At 36.0% G+C, this 23,852-nt stretch overlaps 1 protein-coding gene across 3 annotated transcripts in view; it reads right to left on the minus strand.

The window, feature by feature from the left end:
* Window positions 1–5,219: 5,219 nt before the first annotated feature.
* Gel (Gelsolin) overlaps window positions 5,220–23,852 on the minus strand; it is a 131,713-nt gene continuing 113,080 nt past the window's right edge. For all 3 annotated transcript variants that reach the window (XM_073958863.1, XM_073958862.1, XM_073958864.1), the window contains exons 6-10: window positions 17,202–17,495; window positions 16,024–17,090; window positions 15,600–15,956; window positions 15,408–15,533; window positions 5,220–5,667 (exon numbers count right to left, since the gene is read on the minus strand). In XM_073958863.1, the coding sequence (XP_073814964.1) occupies window positions 5,593–5,667; window positions 15,408–15,533; window positions 15,600–15,956; window positions 16,024–17,090; window positions 17,202–17,495 (1,919 nt within the window). In that variant the 3' untranslated portion in view covers window positions 5,220–5,592. The remainder of the gene's footprint in view (window positions 5,668–15,407; window positions 15,534–15,599; window positions 15,957–16,023; window positions 17,091–17,201; window positions 17,496–23,852) is intronic.

Genomic DNA, 23,852 nt, shown 5'->3' on the forward strand with positions numbered 1-23,852 from the left:
CATTGTCTCGAACTGTAATTTGAACACATTGAAAGAGGTAGAGCCGTCGAACACTGGAGGCTTAATTTTTAACGTGTTATGAATAGCTCTCACTGGGCCGCCTTTGATTTCCAGTTCCGACATTTTCTTCTCCAGGTTCACAAATTTCTCGTCATGGGCCAGAAATTTCTCGTCAACAGACAGAATCTTTTTATCCAACTCTTTAATTTGCACCTCCACGTTTTCTACTCTCTTTTCAATCACTATCGTGATGTTCTCGAGTTTCTCATTAATTTTTCTAGAATTCTCTTCCAACTCCTCTTTTAAGTTTCTTGAATTTTCTTCAAACATCCTAGAATTCTCTGCCATTAAGTTTTCGGTGATTTTTCTAGAGTTCTCTTCTAACTTTTCCTCTAATTTTCTGGAATTTTCTTCAACCATTCTACAATTTTCTGCTTTCATTTCCATCATAAGTCTAGAAGTTTCTTCATTCTTTCTAGACATCTCTTCTAACATTTTACTGGAATTTTCTTCAACCATTCTACAATTTTCTGCTTTCATTTCCATCATAAGTCTAGAAGTTTCTTCGCTCTTCCTGGAATTTTCTTCCATTTTCTTATTTATTTCCATGGAGCTTCCTTCTATTTTCCTAATTTCCACCATCATCATAGCCAGCATTGATTTCAAATCGTCTCCACTGGCAGCTACGGACTTCCTCAACGCAGGATTCGACTGATAACTCGACTTCCTCCTTACTGTCGAACTCATATTCATCGATGTTCATTCCACGGCGCTCGAACTCTTCCAACAAGCGTTTTTGTAGTTCGGCCTTGTTGCCAGTAGAACACAACTCCAACTTACTTAGCTCCTTCTTCAAGTCTTCCACTCGTAGATCCTTAAACTTCATTGTAGGATGATCGTAATCTCACTGCTGACACCAATTGTTACGGAATTAGATTTAACTAATCTCCGTGTAGACGTTGTTTTATTCCCCGATACGATTTGTACCAAATAAAACAGGGTTCGTTTTAGATTACGTTTCTACAATGCTTTATTTACTTTATTACACTTATTCGGAACCGACTTTAATTACTAAGCACACAGCTTATCTCTAGTTAGCACGCAGCACTTCTTTAACCGATCTGTTCAGTTCAACGCTTAAAACACAACTGCCACGTCATTGCCATTTCCCCGGTATTTATACTCCAAAGTCTCCCGGTTCTAGAGTCCTCCAGAACACATATGGCAACATCTCGAATCTATGCAGCGAACACACAGACGCACATTCGCACTAAGCGAACAACCATACTCACATACATACATGGGGGAATACAATTGGACGACAAGCACAGTAATGACGTAACTACAACAACAAACAAGTGCAATAAAGAAGTAACAAACTAAACAATAATTACATGATTGTGGCAAAACAAAACAAAAGCACATTAATGAAAGGTAAAGAACATCTAGAATAATGAAGATAATTCTACATGATAATTGTTGTTGCTTAAATAAAGTAACTGCGTAATAAAACTTTACGTTACAATTCAAATTTTTAAATTAACGGAAATTAAACTAATCTAACTTAAACCTATCAGTTACATTCGTAACAATATTAAGAAGATGTTGTACGCACGATACAAAACGTTTTTTGAAATAATTATGGCGATTATTTATCAAAAAATATAGAAAACATACGACGAATCTTGTAAAAATTGCATATTTTGAGTACTTTAAGCTGTAATTACGTCATCGGGGGAAGTCATAGAAGCTTCATATGGCATTCCGGATGTGCTCAGGGTGTCTACTATATAGTCCTGTATTCAAATATTTTATATAAAGTTCATGGCGCCCACGATTCGCCCATAACCTAAAAATCGTCATGAAGGTACTAAATATGGTACCCTTAGTATTAGGCAAACGCGAAGAGCTAGAATTCTGAAATTTGGAATGAGGTTGACTGATGGAGAGTTAGAAAGGTGTACCAAAGGGTTTTTGGAAATTCGAACTATAAGTGTACGAAAAGTAATAAAAGATACTAAATTTAGTACCATTTGGTATAACGTGAACGGACATAGCTAAAATCTTGAAGTTTGGAATGAAAATCAAGGTTTAGAAGATAAGTTGATATTAGGAGGTGGTTTTGAAAATGTGTACAGTACTAAATAGTACTAAATTTGGTAAAATGTGAATTTGGGCGAACCGATAAAGTTGGAATTCTGAAATTTGGAATTACTATTACTGTTGGAGTGTAGGTTTGAGATATGGAGGTAGTTTTCGAAATTCGTACATATGGGTACGGAAGGTACTAAATAGTACCAAATAAGGTACAATTTGGATTTGGGGGAACGGATGGACCTGGAATCCTGAAATTTAGAATTAGGATTACTGTCGGAGTGTAGGATAGAGGTATTTTGGAAATTCGTACTTTTGGGTACGAAAAGTACTAAATGGTACCAAATTTGGTACAATATGAATTTAAGTGATCGGATAGAGCTGGAATAGTGAAATTTGGAATTAAGATTACTATTGGAGTGTGGGATTGGTATATTTTTGGAAATTCGTACTTATGGCAACGAAAAGTACTAAATGGTACCAAATTTGGTACAATTTGGATTTGGGTGATCAGATACATTTGGAATCCTGAAATTCGAAATTTGGAAATTCGGACCTATGGGAACAAAAAGCACTAAATGGTACTAAACTTGGTACAATTTGGATTATGGTGATCTGATGCAGCTGTAATTCTGAAATTTGGAATTAAGATTACTGTTGGCGTGTAGGCTTGAGGTAGTTGTGGATATTCGTACTCTTGGGTACGAATAGTACTAAATAGTACCAAATTTGGTACAATTTGGGTTTGGGTGAACGGATATAGCTGAAATTCCGAGATTTGGAATAAGGAGTACTATTGGAGTGTAGGGTTGATAAAGTTTTGGAAATTTTTAGTTATGGGTGGGAAAAGTACTAAATAGTACTAAATTTGGTACAATTTAGATTTCAATATTGGGATACATTTGGGATCGTGAAATTCGGAATTAAAATTGCTGTTGGAGTGTTGATAGAGGTAGGTTTGGAAATTCGTACTTTGGATACGAATAGTACTAAATGGTACCAAATTTGTATTTGAGTTATCGGATGTATCTGGAATTCTGAAATTCGGAATTAAGCTTATTGTTTGAACATAGCACTGAGGTAGTTTTGAAAATTGGTACTTATGTGTACGAAAAGTACTAAATGGTACCAAATCTGGTACAATTTGGATTTGGGTGAACGGATATAGCTGGAATCCCGAGATTCAGAATAAGGATTACTGTTGGTAAGTACGATTTATGAAGTTTTTGAAATTTTTAGTTATGGGTACGAAAAGTACTAAATGGCACCAAATTTTAATTTATGTGATCGGACACATTTGGAATCCTGAAATTCGGAATTATTGTTGGAGTGTGGAAAGAGGAAGGTTTGGAAATTCGTACTTTGGATACGAAAAGTACTAAATGGTATTAAATTTGGTACAATTTGGATTACGGTGATCGGATGCAGCTGTAATCTTGAAATTTGGAATTAAGATTACTGTTGGCGTGTAGGATTGAGGTAGTTGTAGAAATTCGTACTCATGGGTACAAAAGTACTAAATGGTACCAAATTTGATACAGTTTGCATTTGGGTGAACGGATATTTTATTTTAATTTATGTGATGTTGGAGTGTTGATAGATGTAGGTTTAGAAATTCGTACTATGGATACGAATAGTACTAAATGGTACCAAATTTGGATTTGAGTTATCGGATATATATAGAATCCTGAAATTCAGAATTAAGCTTATTGTTTGAACATAGCACTGAGGTAGTTTTGAAAATTTGTACTTATGGGTGCGAAAAGTACTAAATGGTAATAAATTTGGTACAATTTGGATTTCGGTGATCTGATGTAGCTGCCATACTCAAGTTTGGAATTAAAATATCTGTTGAATTGTAGGATTGATAAAATTTTGGAAATTTTTAGTTGTGGGTAGGAAAAGTACTAAATAGTACTAAATTTGGTACAATTTGGATTTGAGCGAACGGATAGAGTTGGAATCAAGAAATTTGGAATTAAGATTACTGTAGGAGTGTAGGATTGAGATATGGAAGTAGTTTTTGACATTCGTACTTATGAGTACGAAAAGAACTACATTTTGTACAATTAGGATTTGGGTGAAATTATAGGGCTAGAATCCTAAAATGTGGAATTAGGTACACTTAGGGGTACGAAATGGTTCCATGTGTGGTACAATTTTGTATTGGTTGAACGGATAGATCTGGATTCGTGAGATTTGGAATTAAGATTACTGTTATCATTTGCTTATAACGTCCGATTTACACAGGATTTGGTACAATTTGTTATTGTGTGAAGGGAATTTAGGAGGAGGTTCGTATTTATGCATTTACATGTAAAGTACTAAATAGTTCTACAATTGGTTTTGGGGGAACAGATAGAGCTGGAAATGAGGATGGCGGTTGTTGGGTTAGGCCGTATTTGCGCTGAGAACCTCAATTAAAATATCTCAAAAAATGTGGACTGCTCTTGATGTGTAGGCGTGACGAAAATCGGACTAAAGTGGTACGTATTAGTACACAAAATGTTTCCACCATTCTATATTATATATTGTTTATTTGTTTTGTATATTTAACGCATACGAAGTAGCGGGCACTTTGCTAGTAATAAAATAATTTGCTCAGTACAATTCCAAGAATCAGAAACTCCAAGCAACTAAGCAGCACGGTTTAATGTTGGTTAGGCAGCCGAGCCGCTGGCCGAAACGCTTTTGGTTTCGCGTCAATCCGGTACGAAGAACCCGCTGCCGTGGGATTGACCTCGTTGGTTGTCATTCATGTTGGCCTCAACCTAAAACGCCTGTTAGACTATACACGTATAACATGTTTAAGTGCGTTATCTCGATTTATTTGACATATATCGTATGAAAATGACAACTTAAATCGACTAGATTTGTTAAATCCAGCATAGTCTAAATGCACTGTAAGTGAAAGATTTTCACAAGAGTTCACTAGCATTAACGGGTTTTAAAGAGGTCCATGTGACATCGCATAGTGGTATATTTCCCCATAAGATGAAAGAAGGTACAGAGCTTTGCCATGTTTTATCAAATAATGAACATTCCCTCGTCCTAGGTCACCCAACTTTGATTGTAAAGTAAATTTATATTTCCTTTCCAATCCAAAAAATGAAATAATAACACAATTTCGTACAACAAATGCTGTTTTATTGTTAACTTAAAATAATATTAAAAACCAACAAAAAGTAATGGTTAATATTGATACATGTTATTGAAAAACAGTGTCGTGTTCTTTTTAATTTTTGTTTTTGTTTTTGGTAAATTAATAATGAGAGTATTACGACATTTTTAAAAAACCCTTTGAAACAATGTGTATAACTTAAATATTAAATAATATTAAAAGACAATGGGAGCATGCAGTGAGATAAATTCAAGTGTTTAGTAAAACGATTTTAAATAAATTGTTGTTGTTCATATTATGAAATACAGTATTTTATGGGGGCATCGACATGGCATCGACGAGTAAAAAGAACTTTGGCATCATTTTTGTGTGTTTATTTATAGATCATTTTCGTCAAGACGTTCATTGTCTTCTAAAATTTGTTTGCGAGCCTCCTCATATGATGGTACGCCCTGTGAATGGAAACAAAAATATACAAAAATAATAATTAATATTTTTTTATTAAGATTATAATGTTAAAATTAATAATTTGATTATTTTGTTTGCAATTAAGGTGAAAAGTGATAAATTTGTCATTTTAGTGTTAGTTTTTTTTAAATAGAATATATGAATAAATTTAAAATTTTGTGTAATCACTTGAGATAATTAAATGTATGACACTCGATATTTCTACATGGCTATCGATGTTCTTATATGTAGCTGTACAGTTGTTTGTTTTCAGGTGTATTTATACCATCCACAATAATATGGAGGGTATATTTAAATTTGTCATTCCGTTTGTAACACATCGAAATATTCGTCGGAGACCCTATAAAGTATATATATTCTTGATCAGCATAAAATTTTAAGTCGATATAACCATGTCCGTTTGTCTGTAGAAATCAAGGTGCAGTTCGCAATTTTCAAAATAGAGCTTTGTAATTTGATAAAGAAATTTATATTATTCCTAGTATGTTTATTATTGAAAGTAGACTATTTCGGTCCACGTTTTGATGTAGCCACCATCGAAGGGTACCTCCCGATTTTCGGCATTTTGAAGGTTTCAGCCTCATTTTAATACCGAAATGGCTGAAATTTGGTATTAGGTCTTCGTTTGAGGTACAAAACATTCCACCTGAAATTTATCGGTATGTTTTCATATAGCCCCCATAGAATAATACCTCCGGATTTTCTGCATTTTGAAGGCTGTGGCCTCAATATCAAACCGAAATGTTAGCTGGGGGTTCAAAATTTTTTTCCACCTGAAATTTGTCGGTATAGGTCCACGTTAACATATGGCCCCCATAGAACAATACCTTCTGATTTTCGGTATTTTGAAGGTTGTGGCCTCAATATCAAACCGAAATGTTAGCTGTGGGTTCAAAACTTTCCACCTGAAATTTGTCGGTATATGTCCACGTTTACATGTAGCCCCCATAGAACAATACCTCTCGATTTTCGGTATTTTGAAGGTTGTGGTCTCAATATTCCAACGAAATGCCTAAAATTTGGTATTTAGTCTTCGTTGGGGGTATATAAGTTACTAAATGAAATTTTTCGGTATTGCTCCATGTCTTCACAAAGCCCCCATGTCTTCACAAAGCCCCCATGTCTTCACAAAGCCCCCGTGGTTTCTGAAACTACAATGTTCATAGATGAGAAAAATCAAAAAACAAAAAATCGTCGGTTGTATTTTCAAATAAATCTAGTCAGTACATTGTCCCAACATGAACTTCTATATCTCAAAAATGGTAAAACCTACGAAAATACCATTCAGGCCAATCTAGTAGAGAATTTTCGCTGCTACAACGTCTTCTTTAATCCCATTTCGATAGGTCTTGCGGTTTGCAAGCAAAATCGTGAAACCCTAAAAAAGCCCTAAACAAGTTTAAGTTGACCGCGATTTATTTGAAAATCCCTCGGGCGATTTTTTGTTTTTATACCCTACACCACTATGTGGAAAGGTTATTATAATTTTGTTTTGGGAAAAATTCATGTAACACCGCGAAATATCGGTCGTAGACCCCCAATGTGGTATACCAATCTTCATATCTCGACGAGATAAAGCGATTTAGAGATGTGTGTCCGTCCGTCTGTCCATTATAAATTGTAATCAAACTCCAGTCCGCAATTATGGACTAAATACATAATTTTTATCCGATTTTGTAGCTGCTCTGTCGGTCGCAAAAATGGTCCGATCGCCTCGAACTAAGGTAAGAGTATATGACAAAGAAGAAGCTTGCAATTTGAGATAGTGATCAGATAATATTTAGCGGGTTAAATGGACCACAACTTTTGTGTGAAAATTGTGAAAATTTTTAATATACAGCATATATATTTATTCCTGGAAGATACATTCCGCCCACGTAAATAACACTTGGAAGTCCATTGATGTCAATTATGTTGATTTACGTGCTCAGATAACAGAGTTACAGCCTAATATACCCAGTTATTTCTTTGTAGTGTAATCAGAAGCACGCCACAAACATCCCAGTAGGGACAAGGGAAGCTTCTCTAATATGAATGAGTTCACCCCGATTCATACTAGCTCAATGATTAGGGACCTACTGTTTATCGCCGAGTCCAAACGACGTGTCCTAAGACACAGCATGTAGAGAAGTTTTCATGGCTGAAATAGTCAGAAAATGTCACCATCATTACTGAGAGGTATTTTGTCACCGTTGAAAATTTCATGTGGCCTGGCCTAGGAACTGAAACCGGGCATTCAGCGTGAAAGCGGTTGTGAATACCATTGCACCACGGTGGCACCCTATTAGATATGTCAACACATTTTTTTGATTTTTCAAGAATAGACTTCGGAGACATTTAATATGCTCAAAGCAAAAAAATCATTACGTATCTTCGTTTCTAATATTGTTCCATTGAGTGGAGCTATATTTCAACTTCACATCAGCCTTGCACACAGATTGTCGTCTGTTCGATTCATCGGCGAGTTAACATCAAACTTTCAAAGGTGGCAAAATACACCTCGGTAATGTTGGCGACATTTACTGAGTATTTCAGCCATATAAAACTTCTCTAAAAGTGGTGTCTTAATACACGCCCTTCGGACTCTGTGAGAAACTGTAGGTCCCAAGCTTAATGTGATAAGGTTGCAGAATCCAAAAAAAGTATTTCTTACAATAAGCTTATTTGTTCCATAAAGGAATTTTGATTTGCTGAAAGCTAATTTCCAGGGACAGTGGTGTAGGGTATCACATGGTCGGCCCCGTCCGAATATAACCTTTGCTTACTTGTTTTTTTTTTTAATTTTTCTCATCTGTGAACATTGTAGTTTCAGGAACCGCAAAACTTCCCAGGTGTGAGCACCTTTCATTAAAATTTAGTTAAGGCGCACCGTGCAGGAGTTCAAAAGCTCAATTGGGAAAATTGATCCATGTTTTGTAAAGAACTGAGCTCTTTTGAAGGGAGTATTATCAGTTGGATTATACTACTTCTACATTAAGAGGAAGAGCTTAGTACTTTCATAAACGAAAGGAAACTAATTGTTCTTATTCACTTCAATACATTTCGTGGTGGAGGGTATAAAAATTTCGGCCCGGCCCATTTCGGTAGGTCTTGCGGTTTCCATGCAAAATCGTGAAAACGTAAAAAAGCCCTAAAATTGTGAACTTTGATCGCGATTTATTTGAAAATCCCTCGGGCGATTTGTTTGTTTTTTTTTTTTTAATTTTTCTCATCTATGAACATTGTACTTTCAAGAACCTCAAAAACTTCAAAGGTGTAAGCACCTTTAATTTAAATTTAGTTAAGGGGAACCGTGCAGGAGTTCCAAATCTCAATTCGGAAAATTAGTCCATGTTTTGGAAAGAACTACGATGACGCCCATTTGGAATATACTATTCCTGCATTAAGAGGAAAAGCTTAGTACTTTCATAAACGAAAGGAAACTAATTGTTCTTATTCACTTCAATACAGTTCATAGTGGAGGGTATAAAAATTTCGGCCCGGCCGAACTTAACGCCGTTCTTACTTGTTTTTAATATATACATATATACAAATATATTTTAAACATATTGTATATATTAATTGGTTTTGAAAATATGATATGTACATATATATTTTTTCTAATCCATTTAGATACAAGTTTGTTTGCAATTATGCCTTTAGTGTTTTTAATTGTAATGAAACATTTTTAGAAATGATATCTGACATTTACCATAATTTTAAAATATTTCCATTTATTTCATAAATAACCAGTACACATGCTTGTTAGTTGAATTCCAATTCGCAATTCCTGCGAATTTTATATTTTATACTTAGTGCAAAATTTTAGTGCCTTAATGAATCCAATGAATCGAAGATATCAACTTACCTTTATCCTATAATTATCACTTTTTATATTCAAATTAAATATCCAATTATTTTCATTAATTTGTAGACTATGCATTTGTATTCAATGCATCCTTTTGGTATTGTTATAATGAAGAAATGTATATGTTAGTATGTATGTACATTAGGGTTATAAAAATATCTTATTATGTTTTCAGGACATATGTGGTATTTTTGATATTTGTAAAAATTTTAGAAAAGTTATAACCCTTACGTACATATTCGATTATGTAGATATCAATTATTTGCGAATAAAAACTATTGTCGTGATTGGTAGAAAAATGATTTTTTTCGATATTCAATACTAATGAACAAGGATGCACATGAATGAACAAACGTGTAATTAAAATCATTACGACTGCAATAAGAAAGATTGTGTCTATAAATGATGTACATGGCAAGTGTGGCTGGTATAGCTGCTACGCATCTACAATTTAACTTATTTCTGTAAAGAATCCTTAAGAGATTGCTTAAGTCATTTGAATGAGTAAACTTAGACTCAGAGTAGCACCTTGTTTCAGCAAAGACTCGCAATCAATTGAACGTTGCGAAAAAATAGGACGAACTGACATAAAGCGAAATCTTGTCATCGGAAAGCTACAATCATTAAAGATTGCGTAGAGTACTACAAAAAAAGGAAGCACGTAAAATCGACAAGGTTCTAAGGCGTTCTAAGCAACAACCAACGTGTAAAAACATCGGACTATGGGAAAAGTTCGGATTTCCAATTAACTAACATACGTTCGTATTACCAAGCTTCGTTTGCCACAAAAATAATCCTAATATGCCTGATGATCGGACTTAACCACTCGTGAAACCAAGCATAATGGTTGGATGTGCGAGACTTCGGTAGACTTCTAATCTGCCATTGACCCCTTTGGTCAGAACAGCTTAACTCGAAAGAGAATTCATTAAAAAATCGTTAAGTTCGTTAGGCCGTGTCGAACCTTTTATACCCTCCACCATAAAATATTCTCAATTAATATGGAATAATTAGTTTTCTTTCCTGTCCACAATTTTAGGTGGAGATATTTTATGACCATGGATACTCCAAATTAAGTCAGAAAATGTATCAAAAATGTCTTTAATCTGGCGGCCTTTATATGGGGCCTATATCAAAGTGTGGACCAATGTTGACAATTTTCGGTGGAGAAGTTTTGTGACTACTGGGAACTTCAAATGTCAAAATACAGATAGTTCGGTCAACAAATGTAGCTAAACTATTCAAAGCACCTAAAATCGGTAGGTATCGTGATATGGAGTTTTACCAAACAAGTACAAAAGTATAAGTCGGCTTTCCCGCCAGAGACATACCCTCAGCCTGTGTGAATTGAGACTTTCATCAATTGGCAGATCGAATATCGGCTACAAAACCAATATCATTTTCCTCAAAAATTCTGAAAACAGAAGGTACTATAGTAATCGGGTACTATCGTAATCGGGACAACTACTAGAAGCTATTGCCAAAAAAATCAAAGCGATTCTTAAACTAAACTTTTCCGAAATTTTATGTGGGATGTACCCGAAGGAGTGGACCGATTATTATAGCTCCCATAAAAAGGTACCGCCAGATTTCAGGTATGTTTAAGAATTTAGCTACATTTTAAACCGAATTACCAGTAATTTGACTTTTGGGTTCCCATTGGTCACAAAATTTTTCACCTAAAATTGTCAAATAGGTCCATGTTTTGGTATAGCCCTCATATAACGGTCTCTCGCGATTTTCGGTATTTTGAAGGTTTCAGCGTCATGATATGAAATGTACCAGAAGAGAGTTATGAGTATAGGTCCACCTTCTCGTACAGCCTCCACAGAAGATTATCTTCCGATTTTCGGTGTTTTGAAGGTTGTGGCTTCAATATCCAATCGAAACAGCTGAAATTTTGTATTTAGGCTTCGTTGGTGTTATAAGACATCCCAGAAGAGAATTATCAGTATAGGTTCACGTATTCATATAGCCCTATAGCAGGTTATCTCCCGATTTTCCGTATTTTGCAGGTTATGGCCACATTTTTTGAAGGGTGTCGTGTCGTCTTAATATCCAGTCGAAATGGCTAAAATTTGGTATTTAGTCTTTGTTAGGGGTATAACAAATTTCATCAGAAATGTTTAGGTATAGGTTTACGTCTTCATATAGCCCCTATAGAACGATAAGTCCCGATTTTCGGTATTTTAAAGTTTTCAGCGTCACCGAAATGGATGAAATTTGATATTAAGTCTTCGATGTTTTAACCAGGGTTTCGGAGTCGGAGTCGGAGTCTACGAGTCGGAGTCGAGCAAATTTGCTGGAGTCGGAGTCGGAGTCTGAGTCGAAAAAAATAACTCGACTCCGACTCCGGGCAAAATGTTTTCCACGTTATAGAAGTATAACATAAAATTTGGTACAAGAACATTTTTTCACAGGATATTTACTATCACAGGATATTTACTATCCTCTGAAGTGTAGTCTATTCATCCCTATTTTGTTGATCCAATTGATTCTTTACATTTTTGCAAACAAAAGTAATGCTCTATGACAATCGAATTAAGATTGGACCTGTAACCTCTTTCGTCAGAAGTCTTACTGCTCTTCTCGCAAAGGTCTATTGGCATTCTCATCCAGTTTTTTATGAGAAGTCATCCTTGTCTTCTATTAAAGACAGTGTGGTCTCTATGGGAAATCTTACTGAATACCCTGTGGCACAAAATGGAATTCAAGATCTAGGGGTGGAAAAATTCCTTTTCGGAATGAAAGACCCCATTGAGAACCCCAAAGGATCCCATAGCTGAAATTTCTGACTGATGACATAATGAATTTTTTCATTGACCCCCATCCATCATTGAGAAAATAGCTTTACATCTCAGTTTGGAGACATTGTTTCATCATTTTTAGATGTCATGTTTTCAGTGAGGAACCTTTCTTTCTATATACTCGATGAGGGCTTTAGATGTAGACATTGAAATAACCGGATCTGTCCGTTAGGAACAGATATAGTTCATGTGTATCCGAGTTTTCTACACAATCACATACGAAATTCAATGAAATATATAATCATAGCTTCCATGAGAAAGGATCGGGTAAAAGTGATAAAGAAGTGAAAACATGGCAATATCGATTTCTTGTCCTAGTGGACCGACCCTACATAAAATTTTCCTAGCAACATTTTTGTAGAATATTTTCATGCACGAAATCTCATCGTGTGCTTATTTTTCAGTTCCCGAAAACTTCCATCTGCCTACGTGCTGGGTAGAATACACCCTATATCTCAAATATTTCCACACCAATGTTCAAAATGTGTATAAATTTCAGAAAAAAGTAGAATGTATAAATATCATAGAATAGGTAGTCAAATTTTTAAGTCGGTCCGAACAATATTGACTTAGTGTGAGCGTTGGATTGGAACAATTTATTTTATTTTGTTTGCAGCATAAACTGTGTTTTTCTCGAAATCGGACACAAAAATATATGACAATTGGTTTATTAGTTTCCGAGCTAAAGTTGGCACCCCACAATGCATTAATAAAAACAGGGTTTCGTAGACGGCCTCAAAACTTCGTAATATTTTTCTCTTTCAGATGAAGAAAACAAAACTGCCAAAAAGTTACCTAGTTTTCTCGGAAAAAAATCAAGAAAAAATGCTGTTATTGAGCTTTAAAATTGGGGGTCTCCTTTCGAGGCTAAGCACACTAAAATGTTGGCTTACATCCAGTTTGAAACTTGGTCATGAATTGCTTATAATTGTTTTGCATGTAGTCCTTATGATTTGTATTGCTCCTTCATTTTCACTTATTTTGAAAGCTTAGCGATTTCCTCACGCGGAAGAATTCCGTCCAGAATACTCGTGCAAAAAAGGAAACCCGATAAAAATGTTCTAACTTTGTTCTTTTTCAATGTAAGATTCGGCAGTATTGATATGTTCGAATGTATTCGAACGAATGTCCTTTCTAATGAATATGTAAGGAAAAACTAATACATTAGCCTATATAGGCCAAAATATAGGAAAAGTTAACAATTTGTGCAAATTTTATTAATTTTTAGTGGTATAGGATTTTACTCTCGGAGTCGACCCGGAGTCGGAGCCGGAGTCGTGAAAAAAACTCGTCTGGAGTCGGAGTCGAGCCAAAAATACCTCGACTCCGAAACCCTGGTTTTAACCCAATTTCAGGTATTTTGCCGTTTTTAGTCACATTTCAAACCGAATTAGTTATAATTTGACATTTGGGGTTCCTAGTGATCAACAAACTTATATTCCATGTTTTGATATAGCTCCCATATAACGGTACCTCTGGATTTTCGGTATTTTGAGAATGTTAGCCAAAATTTTTAACCGAACTAGCGGTAATTTAACATTTCATGTTCTCAGTGGTCATAAAACTTCTAAACCAAAAATTGTCAACATAGGTCCATGTTTTGGTATACCCCCCATATAACGGTACCTGCCGATTTTCAGTATTTTGAGGATTTTAGCTACAATTTTTAACCGAACTAGCTGTAATTTGACACTTGAAGTTCTCAGTGGCCACGAAGTTTTTGCACCAAAAATCGTCAACATAAGTCCATGTTTTGGTATAGCCCACATATAACGGTACCTGCGATTTTCAGTATTTTGAGGATTTTAACTACAATTTTTACCGAACTATCTGTAATTTGACATTTGAGGTTCTCAGTGGCCACGAAACAAAAATCGATAATATAGGTCCATGTTTTGGTACAGCCCCCATATAACGGTGCCTCCTGATTTTCAGTATTTTGAAGATTTTAGCTAAAATTTTTACCGAACTAGCTGTAATTTGACATTTGAATCTTCAGTGATCACGAAACTTCTTCACTAAAAATCATCAACATAGGTCCATGTTTTGGCGTAGCTCCCATATAACGGTATCTCTCGACTTTCGGTATTTTGAGAGTCTACATTGTTTGATGGAACTATCCAGAATTTGACTTTTGAGGTTCCCTGCAGTTATAAAATTTTCCACCAAAAATTATAAAGATATGTCGACACTTTTGCTTTGTTCCTTTACCTTTTTAATGGTAAAAGTGGTAAAAGAGAAAACTGTCAAAATTACTCAAAATTGCTCTCTCATGAACATTTTTACCAGAAAAGTAAAGAAACCAAAAAATGGTAGACCTGGTAGCAATGTCAAAAAGAAACATAAAAATCAATTTTCTTCTTTTATTTCACAGTTTTTAATTTTGTTTTGTCACCGTTCGCCTTTTTCTTCTGTTTTTCGTTCATTTTTTCTTCATTCGTCATTTTTCTTCAATCGTCAAACAAATGTCGAAAAATCAGTTCTACCATTTTTACCTGTAGTAATTTGTCTGGTAGCCTATGGTAGAAGAGAAAGGCAAAAAGTTCGGCCCGGCCGAACCTAACGACTTTTTTCTTGTTTTGACTGGCATTGTACGAACATTGGTCTAAGTTGCATATCTTCAAAATTTTCTCATTTGGTGCGTAGGGTATGAAATTCATAAACACATTTCACACATCACTCCCAAAAATAGCATTTTCGAAACTACTTCTACGAAAAAACGTCACATAATTTCTACTAACTAATTACATAGTAAATAAGCATAATTAGTTGTTTGTCAATAATACTCTACTAATATAAAACTACTTTAATATAATTAAATTAAAATGTTTATTTGAAATAATGAAAAAAAACTATTGGTATGAAAAACAACAAAAACAACAAATGAAAAAAACATGCAAATTAAGAATTTATGAAATGTATGTTAATTGTTAAACAAAAATGCTAAAAACAGAATTACAAAAACAATGAATTAATGAAATTTAACAACAATTGTCGTGTTTTTTCTTGTTAATTACAATTTAAAAGCTCCATTAAATATGAACAGAGGTTGGAACTTTCTATTACTAACCTGCCAGTAACCATCTTCCCAGCTGGGGAACATACGCTTGAAGACACGTGGTTCATGGTCTTGGGCAATGCGTATGACACTGATGGTATCAATGGTGCGATCGGTGGGTTCCGATTTGATATATTTCTGCAAAAAATAAAATTGATTTGATGAATTTTCGGAAAATTTGTATTGGCGCTGGTCTAAACCCACCTTGGCCATATCCAAAATGTGATTGTTTTCATTGGCTGTGGCACCACTGCCAACCCACATATAAATTTCATCACCAGCATCAATGAGCATAACATCATCCATATCCAAGTCAGCCTGTTCAAAGTGATTCACCTCCTCAACCTTAATGCGATTGCGCACCAAATGACAATGGAATAGGCGTGGCTCCAAAATGGGAGCAACTTTCTCCGACAAACTACGATCATATATACCCTCGCCATTTAGATCATCCCAGAATTCTTCAGGTTCGGCACCTTCTTCAATTACCTCAGCCTCGGCATCGGGCCAATAGTGGCCAAAACGTTCAACGGCCATGGTCTTTTCAAACTCAGAGGCGGCCTGAAAATTATAAAATTTGCATTTACTTCTTCTACTTATTCCAACCTCTTTCTTTTCCTGAACTTACCAAACCCAACCAAATGTAAACCTTGTTACTGCCATTATTGCGCACCAAAGCAAACACATCGGTGGAGGCCAATGATCCTGAATCAGCCTCAACTTCATAGGCATGCACTGTGGTCTCATCAGCCCCGCGTATATGGAAAAGCTGGGGTCCTGTTGGCATACCATTGACCATGGTCAGCAATTTACCCTTGAACATTTTAATGAAATGTCTGGGTTCGTGATTTTGCACACAACGCACCAATATACCATTCTGTTCCATGGCCATGTTCATGGCATCTTCAAAGGCACGGTCCTTGGCCATTTCACTGGCCTTTACACCCTCCCAAACATAAATCAAGGTACCAGTTTCACCATTTTTCGCCTCATACTTATAGGGTATAACGTAAGCGGCAAAACCCAAAAGTGGCATCTTGTCATTATATTCAACTTGATTGAGCATGACTTCAGAGTCATCGGGTCTGGTGACATATTGAGTCACTTCAGTCAAATCTTGTTCACCACTGTCGGGCATAAAACCAATGGCACGACCACCACGTTCCTTCAAGTTCTTCAAAACCGAGTCTACATCATCCACATCATCGAAACCAGACTCATCGGTGTCATAGCCCAAAGCGGAACGGATCAAACGGGTATGCGACATACCAACATCACGCCAAGTGGCAAAGTATTGCTTGAATGGTGCAGATTCAGCACCTTCAACAACACGATGGATCTGAGTCCAGGCTGGATATTTCTTGGTGCGCAAGAATTCTTGGGCCTTGGCCATGGAATCACTCTTCTCCTTGGGTGAGGCACCACGACCAACCCAAACATAAATACCCGAGCCAGTATCCAAGACAAAGCAATCGGAAGATTGTAGCATTTCTTGGCGCAAAGGTTTTTGGGCAATGGTTTCAATTTTCAATTTGCCACTGGCATCGCTGACCTTGTACAAAGTAACCGAATTGGCATCGGTGGTTTCAAAGGTGCCATCTTCTTCGGCCGTTGATTCTTCTGGCACTTGATTGGGTGAACCCGAACCCAAAACATCAAAGAAGGTTTGTTTATCGGCATCAGTGCTGTGTTCATCTGTGCACAACAACAACAAAAAGCAGAAAGGGAAAACATTACGTAAGTAAAACAAATAAGCTCTTGGACCTGCCATGGCACGTCTCAAAGCATTTAACACCAAGTACTTACCAATAATTTCCACTCTAGCTCTGCCATTATGATCCTGATCTCTTATCTGATTTGCGGCACTAATAGCCTTCAATTTTTCCACACGTTTAGCCTGAGCGCCCACATATACATAAATCTGATTACCAGCATCCAATATGAAGCAATCGCCCTTGTTCATCGACGATACGGACAAATTAACTTGACGCACACGTACATTACGTTTACCCTTTACTTGGAAGAGACGCTTCTCACCTTGGGCATTGGTTTCGACATGTTTGAAGCCGGTGCCAACACCACCCTGTTCATAACGTACACCTACACATGTGCGCAGCACACACACAGCCATACGTGGGTTATTTAACGGCATCAAGGCAAGGACAATGTATTGTTGCAAAACGAACGAAGAAGATGCGTATGCAGAAGAAAGAAAGAGGAAATAAAATTACAGGTAGTTAATGCGTAAATATGTATGTACGTATGTACATAGTTATGTGTGTTGGTAATGTTAATTTGTAAAACGGCAAGAATATTAAAGAAACATTTAACAAAATGACTGCAATAACTTAATTAGATTGAAACTGAAAACTGTGCAGGTTGGTTGCATTCACTCGCTTATATGCTTGGCTTAATTCATAGCATCGGTATATTAAATGACTGTGATATCTGTGAAAATCTGACAGATAACGGTGTTGGAGTCACTAACGAAATTGTCCATAACAATTTAAACAAACTGTTACATATTGTTTTCTCTCATATAAGTGCATAACAGACAATTGACCATCACAATTTAAACAAACTGTTACATATTGCTTTCTCTCATATAAGTGCATAACAGACATATGGACAAGTGAGAGAAGGATCTCAGAATATCTTCTCGTTGTATGAGCGGGCATACAGTTATGACAAAAAAGTAGGGTTACCTCCCACTATTTAATATAAAAAGAAAAAAAGTAAACTTATAAAAAAGCATTAAGTTCGGACGGGCCGAACTTTTTATACCCTCCACCATCTTGTTATACCCTTTACAATTTTATGAATTTTTTCAGCACTGGGTACCCCAAATACCTAATCTTAGCTAATTTAGTCAGTTAAAAATGGGCAATACCGTTTACGTGGGCCAATGTCCACAATTTTTGATAGATACGTTTTTAACTACTTTGATAGATACGTTTTTAACTACTACCTGAAAATATAGATAAAAACTAAACAACCTGAAATCGGTGCTACCGTTTTATGGAGCCATACCACAACGTTGACCTATGTTGACAATTTTTCTTGAAGAAGTTTTGTGACCACAGGGAAACTCAAATATCAAATTACAGGTAGGTCGGTCAACAAATGTAGCTAAAATACTCAAATTATCTAAAATCTGGAGGTACCATTTTATGAGAGCTATACTGAAACATAGAGCTATATCGACACTTCTTGGTGGAGAAGTTTCGTGACTGCAGGGGACATCAAATATCAAATTTCGGGTAGTTCAGTCAAAAAAATGTAACTAAAACCCTTAAAATACCGAAAATTTAGAAGTACTATTATATAAGTGCTATACCGAAACATGGACCTATGTTGACAATTTTTGGTGGAGAAGTTTTGTGGTGGCTGAGAACCTTAAATGTCAAATTACAGATAGTTCGACAAATGTAGCTAAACTTCTTAAAACACGTAAGATGGGGAGGTGCCGTTAAATGGTGGCTATACCCTAACATGGATCTATGTTGACAATTTCTGATGGAGAAGTTACGTGACTGTGGGGAATCTCAAATGTGAGGTTACGCATAGTTCAATCAAAAAATGTAGCTAACACTCTCAAAATAACGAAAATCGGGAGGTATCGTTAGATGAGGTCTATGCCTAAACATGGACCTATGTTGACAATATTTAGTGGAGAAATGTTGTGACCACTAAGAACTTTACTTGTCAAATTACATCTAGTTTGGTTAAAAATTATAGCTAAAATACTCAAAACACCGAAGATCAGTAGGTACCGTTATATGGGGGCTATATCAAAACTTATAGCCTATCTTCGAATTTGACCCGCCTAATCGTGTGCAAAAATGTAGCGTTCTAGCTCAATTTTTGTGGACGCTTTTATCCTGATCAAGAAAAAAACTAGGGTTATGACTTTTTTTAAATTTTTTTCCTTAAAAATGATTTCCTGTAGTGAGAATGAATGAACTTTTGCCTATTAATGACTAAAATACAGTCGAACCTCGATTATCCGTGATGGTCGGGACCGGAGGCATTACGGATAATCGATTTCCCGGATAATGGAGGCAATGCTTTTATGCAGTTTTTGAACATATGTTTAAGTAAAAATGACATAATATTGTGCAATTATATGAAAATCTGCAATTTTTATTAAATTTGTTACGGTAATCCAGCAAATTTTAGAAAGATACATAATATCTTCATCATCATATTCATCTGAATTGACTTTGTCCCATGGTTTTTGTGACACCATAAAAAAAACAAATTAATTGGAAGGTGTGCTTTTACTCCCGGGTAATGGAGTTTATGACGAAAAATAGAGGAAATGAAAAAAGTCTAACATTTCTTCTCTATCGCGGATAATGGAGGTTCCCGGATAATCGATTCACGGATAATCGAGGTTCAACTGTAGTATTAATTCCAATTTATTATAAAAAATGTTCCGCACAAACCAATTTGAAAAAGAATATATTTTTGAAAAAATTCCATGAATTGAAAAAAAAAATTCAAAAAATTATTTACTGTTGCCCGATTGAATGACCTTTTGCCTATTAATGACTAAAAACTCATCAAAATATCATACAGGGATACGAGGTTGTAAAAAAGTCATAACCCTAATATTACTTTATAGGGTCGCAAATTATTATTTCAATGTAATACAAATGGAAAAACCAACATAGTATACCCTCCATACTATGGTGGAGGTTATAACAAGTAATAACGACGTTAAGTTCGGACCTACATATATCGAGCAAACAGGGGTAAATGTCAAAAATGACTAAAAAAACGCGACAAATTCGATTATGTAATTCCTGACGGCTTACAGGGTCTCTAGCAAAAACTTCATCACGCCATGACGCGGAAGTTCGAATCACGGCGGATCTGTCCTTCGGGGTTCTTAATATACTCACTAAGGGCGTTCATCTCCAAAAGGAATTATCTCTTCCCCAAGATTTGTGTTCACAGTGATATCAGCCATTTCGATTGGATATTGATGCCACAACCTTAAAAATACCGAAAATCGGGAGATACGCTTCTATGGGGCTATATGAAGACGTGATCCTATACTGACAAATTTCAGTTGGAAAGTTTTACACCTCAAGCGAAGAATACATACCAAATATCAGCCATTCCGGTTAGATATTGAGGTCACAACCTTCAAAATACAGAAAATCAGAAGACGTGCACCTATACCGACAATTTCCGGGTGGAAAGTTGTATACCCCCACATAGACTAAATACCAATTTTTTGTCATTTCAGTGGGATATTGAGGCCACAACCTTAAAAATATCAAAAATCTAGAGGAACCGTTCTATGGGGGCTATATGAAAACGTGGACCTATACCGAAAATTAACTTCAGAAATGTTTTTTACCCTCAATGAAGACTATATACCAGATTTATGCCATTTCGGTAGGATAATGCGGCTATAACCTTGAAAATACCGTAAATCGGGTGATAGCGTTCATGTCTACCAGACATGGACCGATACAATCCATTTTCAATACCAAATATCATAGGAGCAGTACAAACTTCTGTGCCAAATTATAAAGCTCTATCTTAAATATTGCCAGACTAACCGTTTTCGTAGATGACAAAACGAAGTTTTAGAAATTTCCAGCGGAAATGTTTAGGCGATTGTGGTGTAGGTATCATAAAGTGGGGTTAACAGCGACCCTAACAGACTCAACATACTCTACCATTATTGAGAGAAGTATGAAGCCGCATAGCTTACCGGTCTATGGATTTGTTAGAGGTCAACAGGGTTTCTTCGTCAGCACCTGAAGTGCTGCCGCCCGAACTTGAGGACCTTGTTCCAACATTGGTCACAAATAGATGTGACTTGCGCAGACGACTTAAACATGCTATGGAATCTTATACCCAATATTTTGGTGTAGTTAGTGGTCGGAATCAGGGCGCCAGCGACCAATATGTTCAGGAGTCTCAGTTATCGACGATAGCAGCCGTCTCCAAGGAGGTAGGGGGGTGGTGATGGAATTTCAGACACATATATGTTAAACATTTCTGGAGATATCAACTCGCCTGTTTCAATCTAACTATGAGATTCCGTGTGGGCCCAACACTTTGGATGACTTTACCACATCGCTCAAAGTAAATTGTGGTGGTACATTTCTCTTCGCTCTATCACTCTCGCGGCGACTTATAAATTGCAGGCTTTTTTCTTATCTGTCTCTTTTACGACGTCGAAAGTAACTGCGCCGTTCTATCATCCTTTTATCCCGGATTCGAGAGTGATTTAACCGTTCCCCACAATTTACTTAATCATGTGCCAATGTTGCATTACTTCAGGTGATCCTGCCGTTTATGCTCGCCCACTACACCTTTTTCAGATGTAATTCGAAACATTTTAGTTGTAATTCGTAACATTTTATTTGTAATTCGAGAATTCTATTTGTAATTCGTAACATTCCATTTGTAATTCGAATTATTCCATTTGTAATTCGAATTATTCTATTTGAAATTCGAATCGTTCCATTTGTAATTCGAATTATTCCATTTGAAATTCGAATTATTCCGTTTGTTATTCGAATTATTACATTTGTAATTCGAATTATTTCATTTGTAATTCAAATTATTCCATTTGTAATTCGAATTATTTTATTTGAATTTACGAAGGAAATCATTCGAATTACAAATGGAATAATTCGAATTTCAAATGGAATAATTCGAATTACAAATGGAATATTTCGAATTACAAATGCAATAATTCGAATTACAAATGGAATAATTCGAATTACAAATGGAATTCTCGAATTACAAATGAAATGTTACGAATTACAAATAGAATTCTCGAATTACAATTAAAATAATTCGAATTACATCTGAAAGAGGTGTAGAGTGTTGACTTCAAGAGTAATTTCCCTACACACTTGGGTCTTCAGGGTGCGTACGACGAAGCACAACATGCTCATTTGCCAGTCTCATGGCCTATCTGATCTGATTTCGGTTATTCGACAATCAGGTGGTATGTAGCGGCTTATGTTTGTCAATCAGATTTTCCATGTTTTAGAAAAGTAAAGCGGTCAGAGGTAATGAAGTCGGGTAGTCTGTTAACGTAATGACGGGTTGTTAGGTAATGACGGGTTGCCAGGACACGTCATTTCTCAGACCGGGAGCCAAAACGATGGCTGAAGCAATCTTCTTATATTAGCCTTCGCTTACCGGGCAACATGTGGAGACATCAATTTCATAGGCCAGCGTTGCACCCCTCTGGACATTGCCTAGGACAAAATTCCAACGCTCATCATCATCCCTTAACACCAGACGGTTATTGTCGTCCGAAAGCGAACTAATGTCGGACATATAACACAGTACACAACTATTCATCGGCCCACATTGGTTCAGAAATTGCTTTTCCTGGCCAAACCTCAAATTTTTGTCGTCAGCGATGGGTTATTTTCTATGGGATTCGATCGTAAAGATATTGAAACTAAGTCCCGGTCCACACTAGCGTGAATTTCATTAAGTTTTTGTGAGGAAGGTACCAGAACCGGTTTGGACCGTCTTCGAACTTGATCTATGTTTGTTCAAGAATTTTAGAGCGCAGCAAGCGGCCAGAGGAGCTCCAATTTTTTTCTGAAGCGTATTTCATTCAAACATACTTGGGGTCCAAACACATTATTTCGATGAGACACATTTTTGATACATGAAAAATCTGTAGGAACACAAAATATTAATTTACAACAATTTCGGTTTAAAAATGGGGTTCAGACCTTCAAAACACCTTAAATGGGGAGGCGCCATAATATGAGGTCTATACCAATACGTGGACCTATTTTCAAAAGTGTTGGTAACCAATTCGGTTGGTACTTGGGGTCCAAACACATTATTTCGATGAGACACATTTTTGATATATGAAAAATCTCTAGGAACACAAAATATTAACTTACAAAAATTTCGGTTTAAAAATGGGGTTCAGACCTTCAAAACACCTTAAAGCGGGAGGCGACATAATAAGAGGTCTATACCAATATGTGGACCTATTTTCAAAAGTGTTGGGAACCAATTCGGTTGGTAAATATGTCTATGACCCAAAATCGGGTGGTAATGTTATATGGGTTATGTACCAAAACGTACGCATATTGCCAGTTTCAAAATTCAATTTTCAAATCGGTTGGATTAAAAAATACCTTTAATCAAGAGCTACAGCAAAACCAAGCCTAGAGAAAGCTTTGACATTAGTTAAAGAGATTTTCGCTTATTAAATATAAAATTGTATCACCACTGGATCCAGAAAAGCCTTTTCTTGTATATAATGAAGAGCATCAAAGAAATATTTCCATGTTTTAGTCATGTAAGTATACTTTATACTGTTGTTCTTTTTCTCTAAGCTCCTATTTTCTACAAAAAGATAAAACTTTACTACTGTAATTCCCCCTTTATTTCATATGTGTGTGAAAAAAGAAACAAAGTTGCAGTAAAATAAAAATAGAAGAAACT

This window comes from Musca autumnalis, unplaced genomic scaffold (genome assembly GCF_047663935.1).
Source record: "Musca autumnalis isolate F117 unplaced genomic scaffold, ASM4766393v1 scaffold_1, whole genome shotgun sequence".
Taxonomy (NCBI): Eukaryota; Metazoa; Arthropoda; class Insecta; order Diptera; family Muscidae; genus Musca; species Musca autumnalis.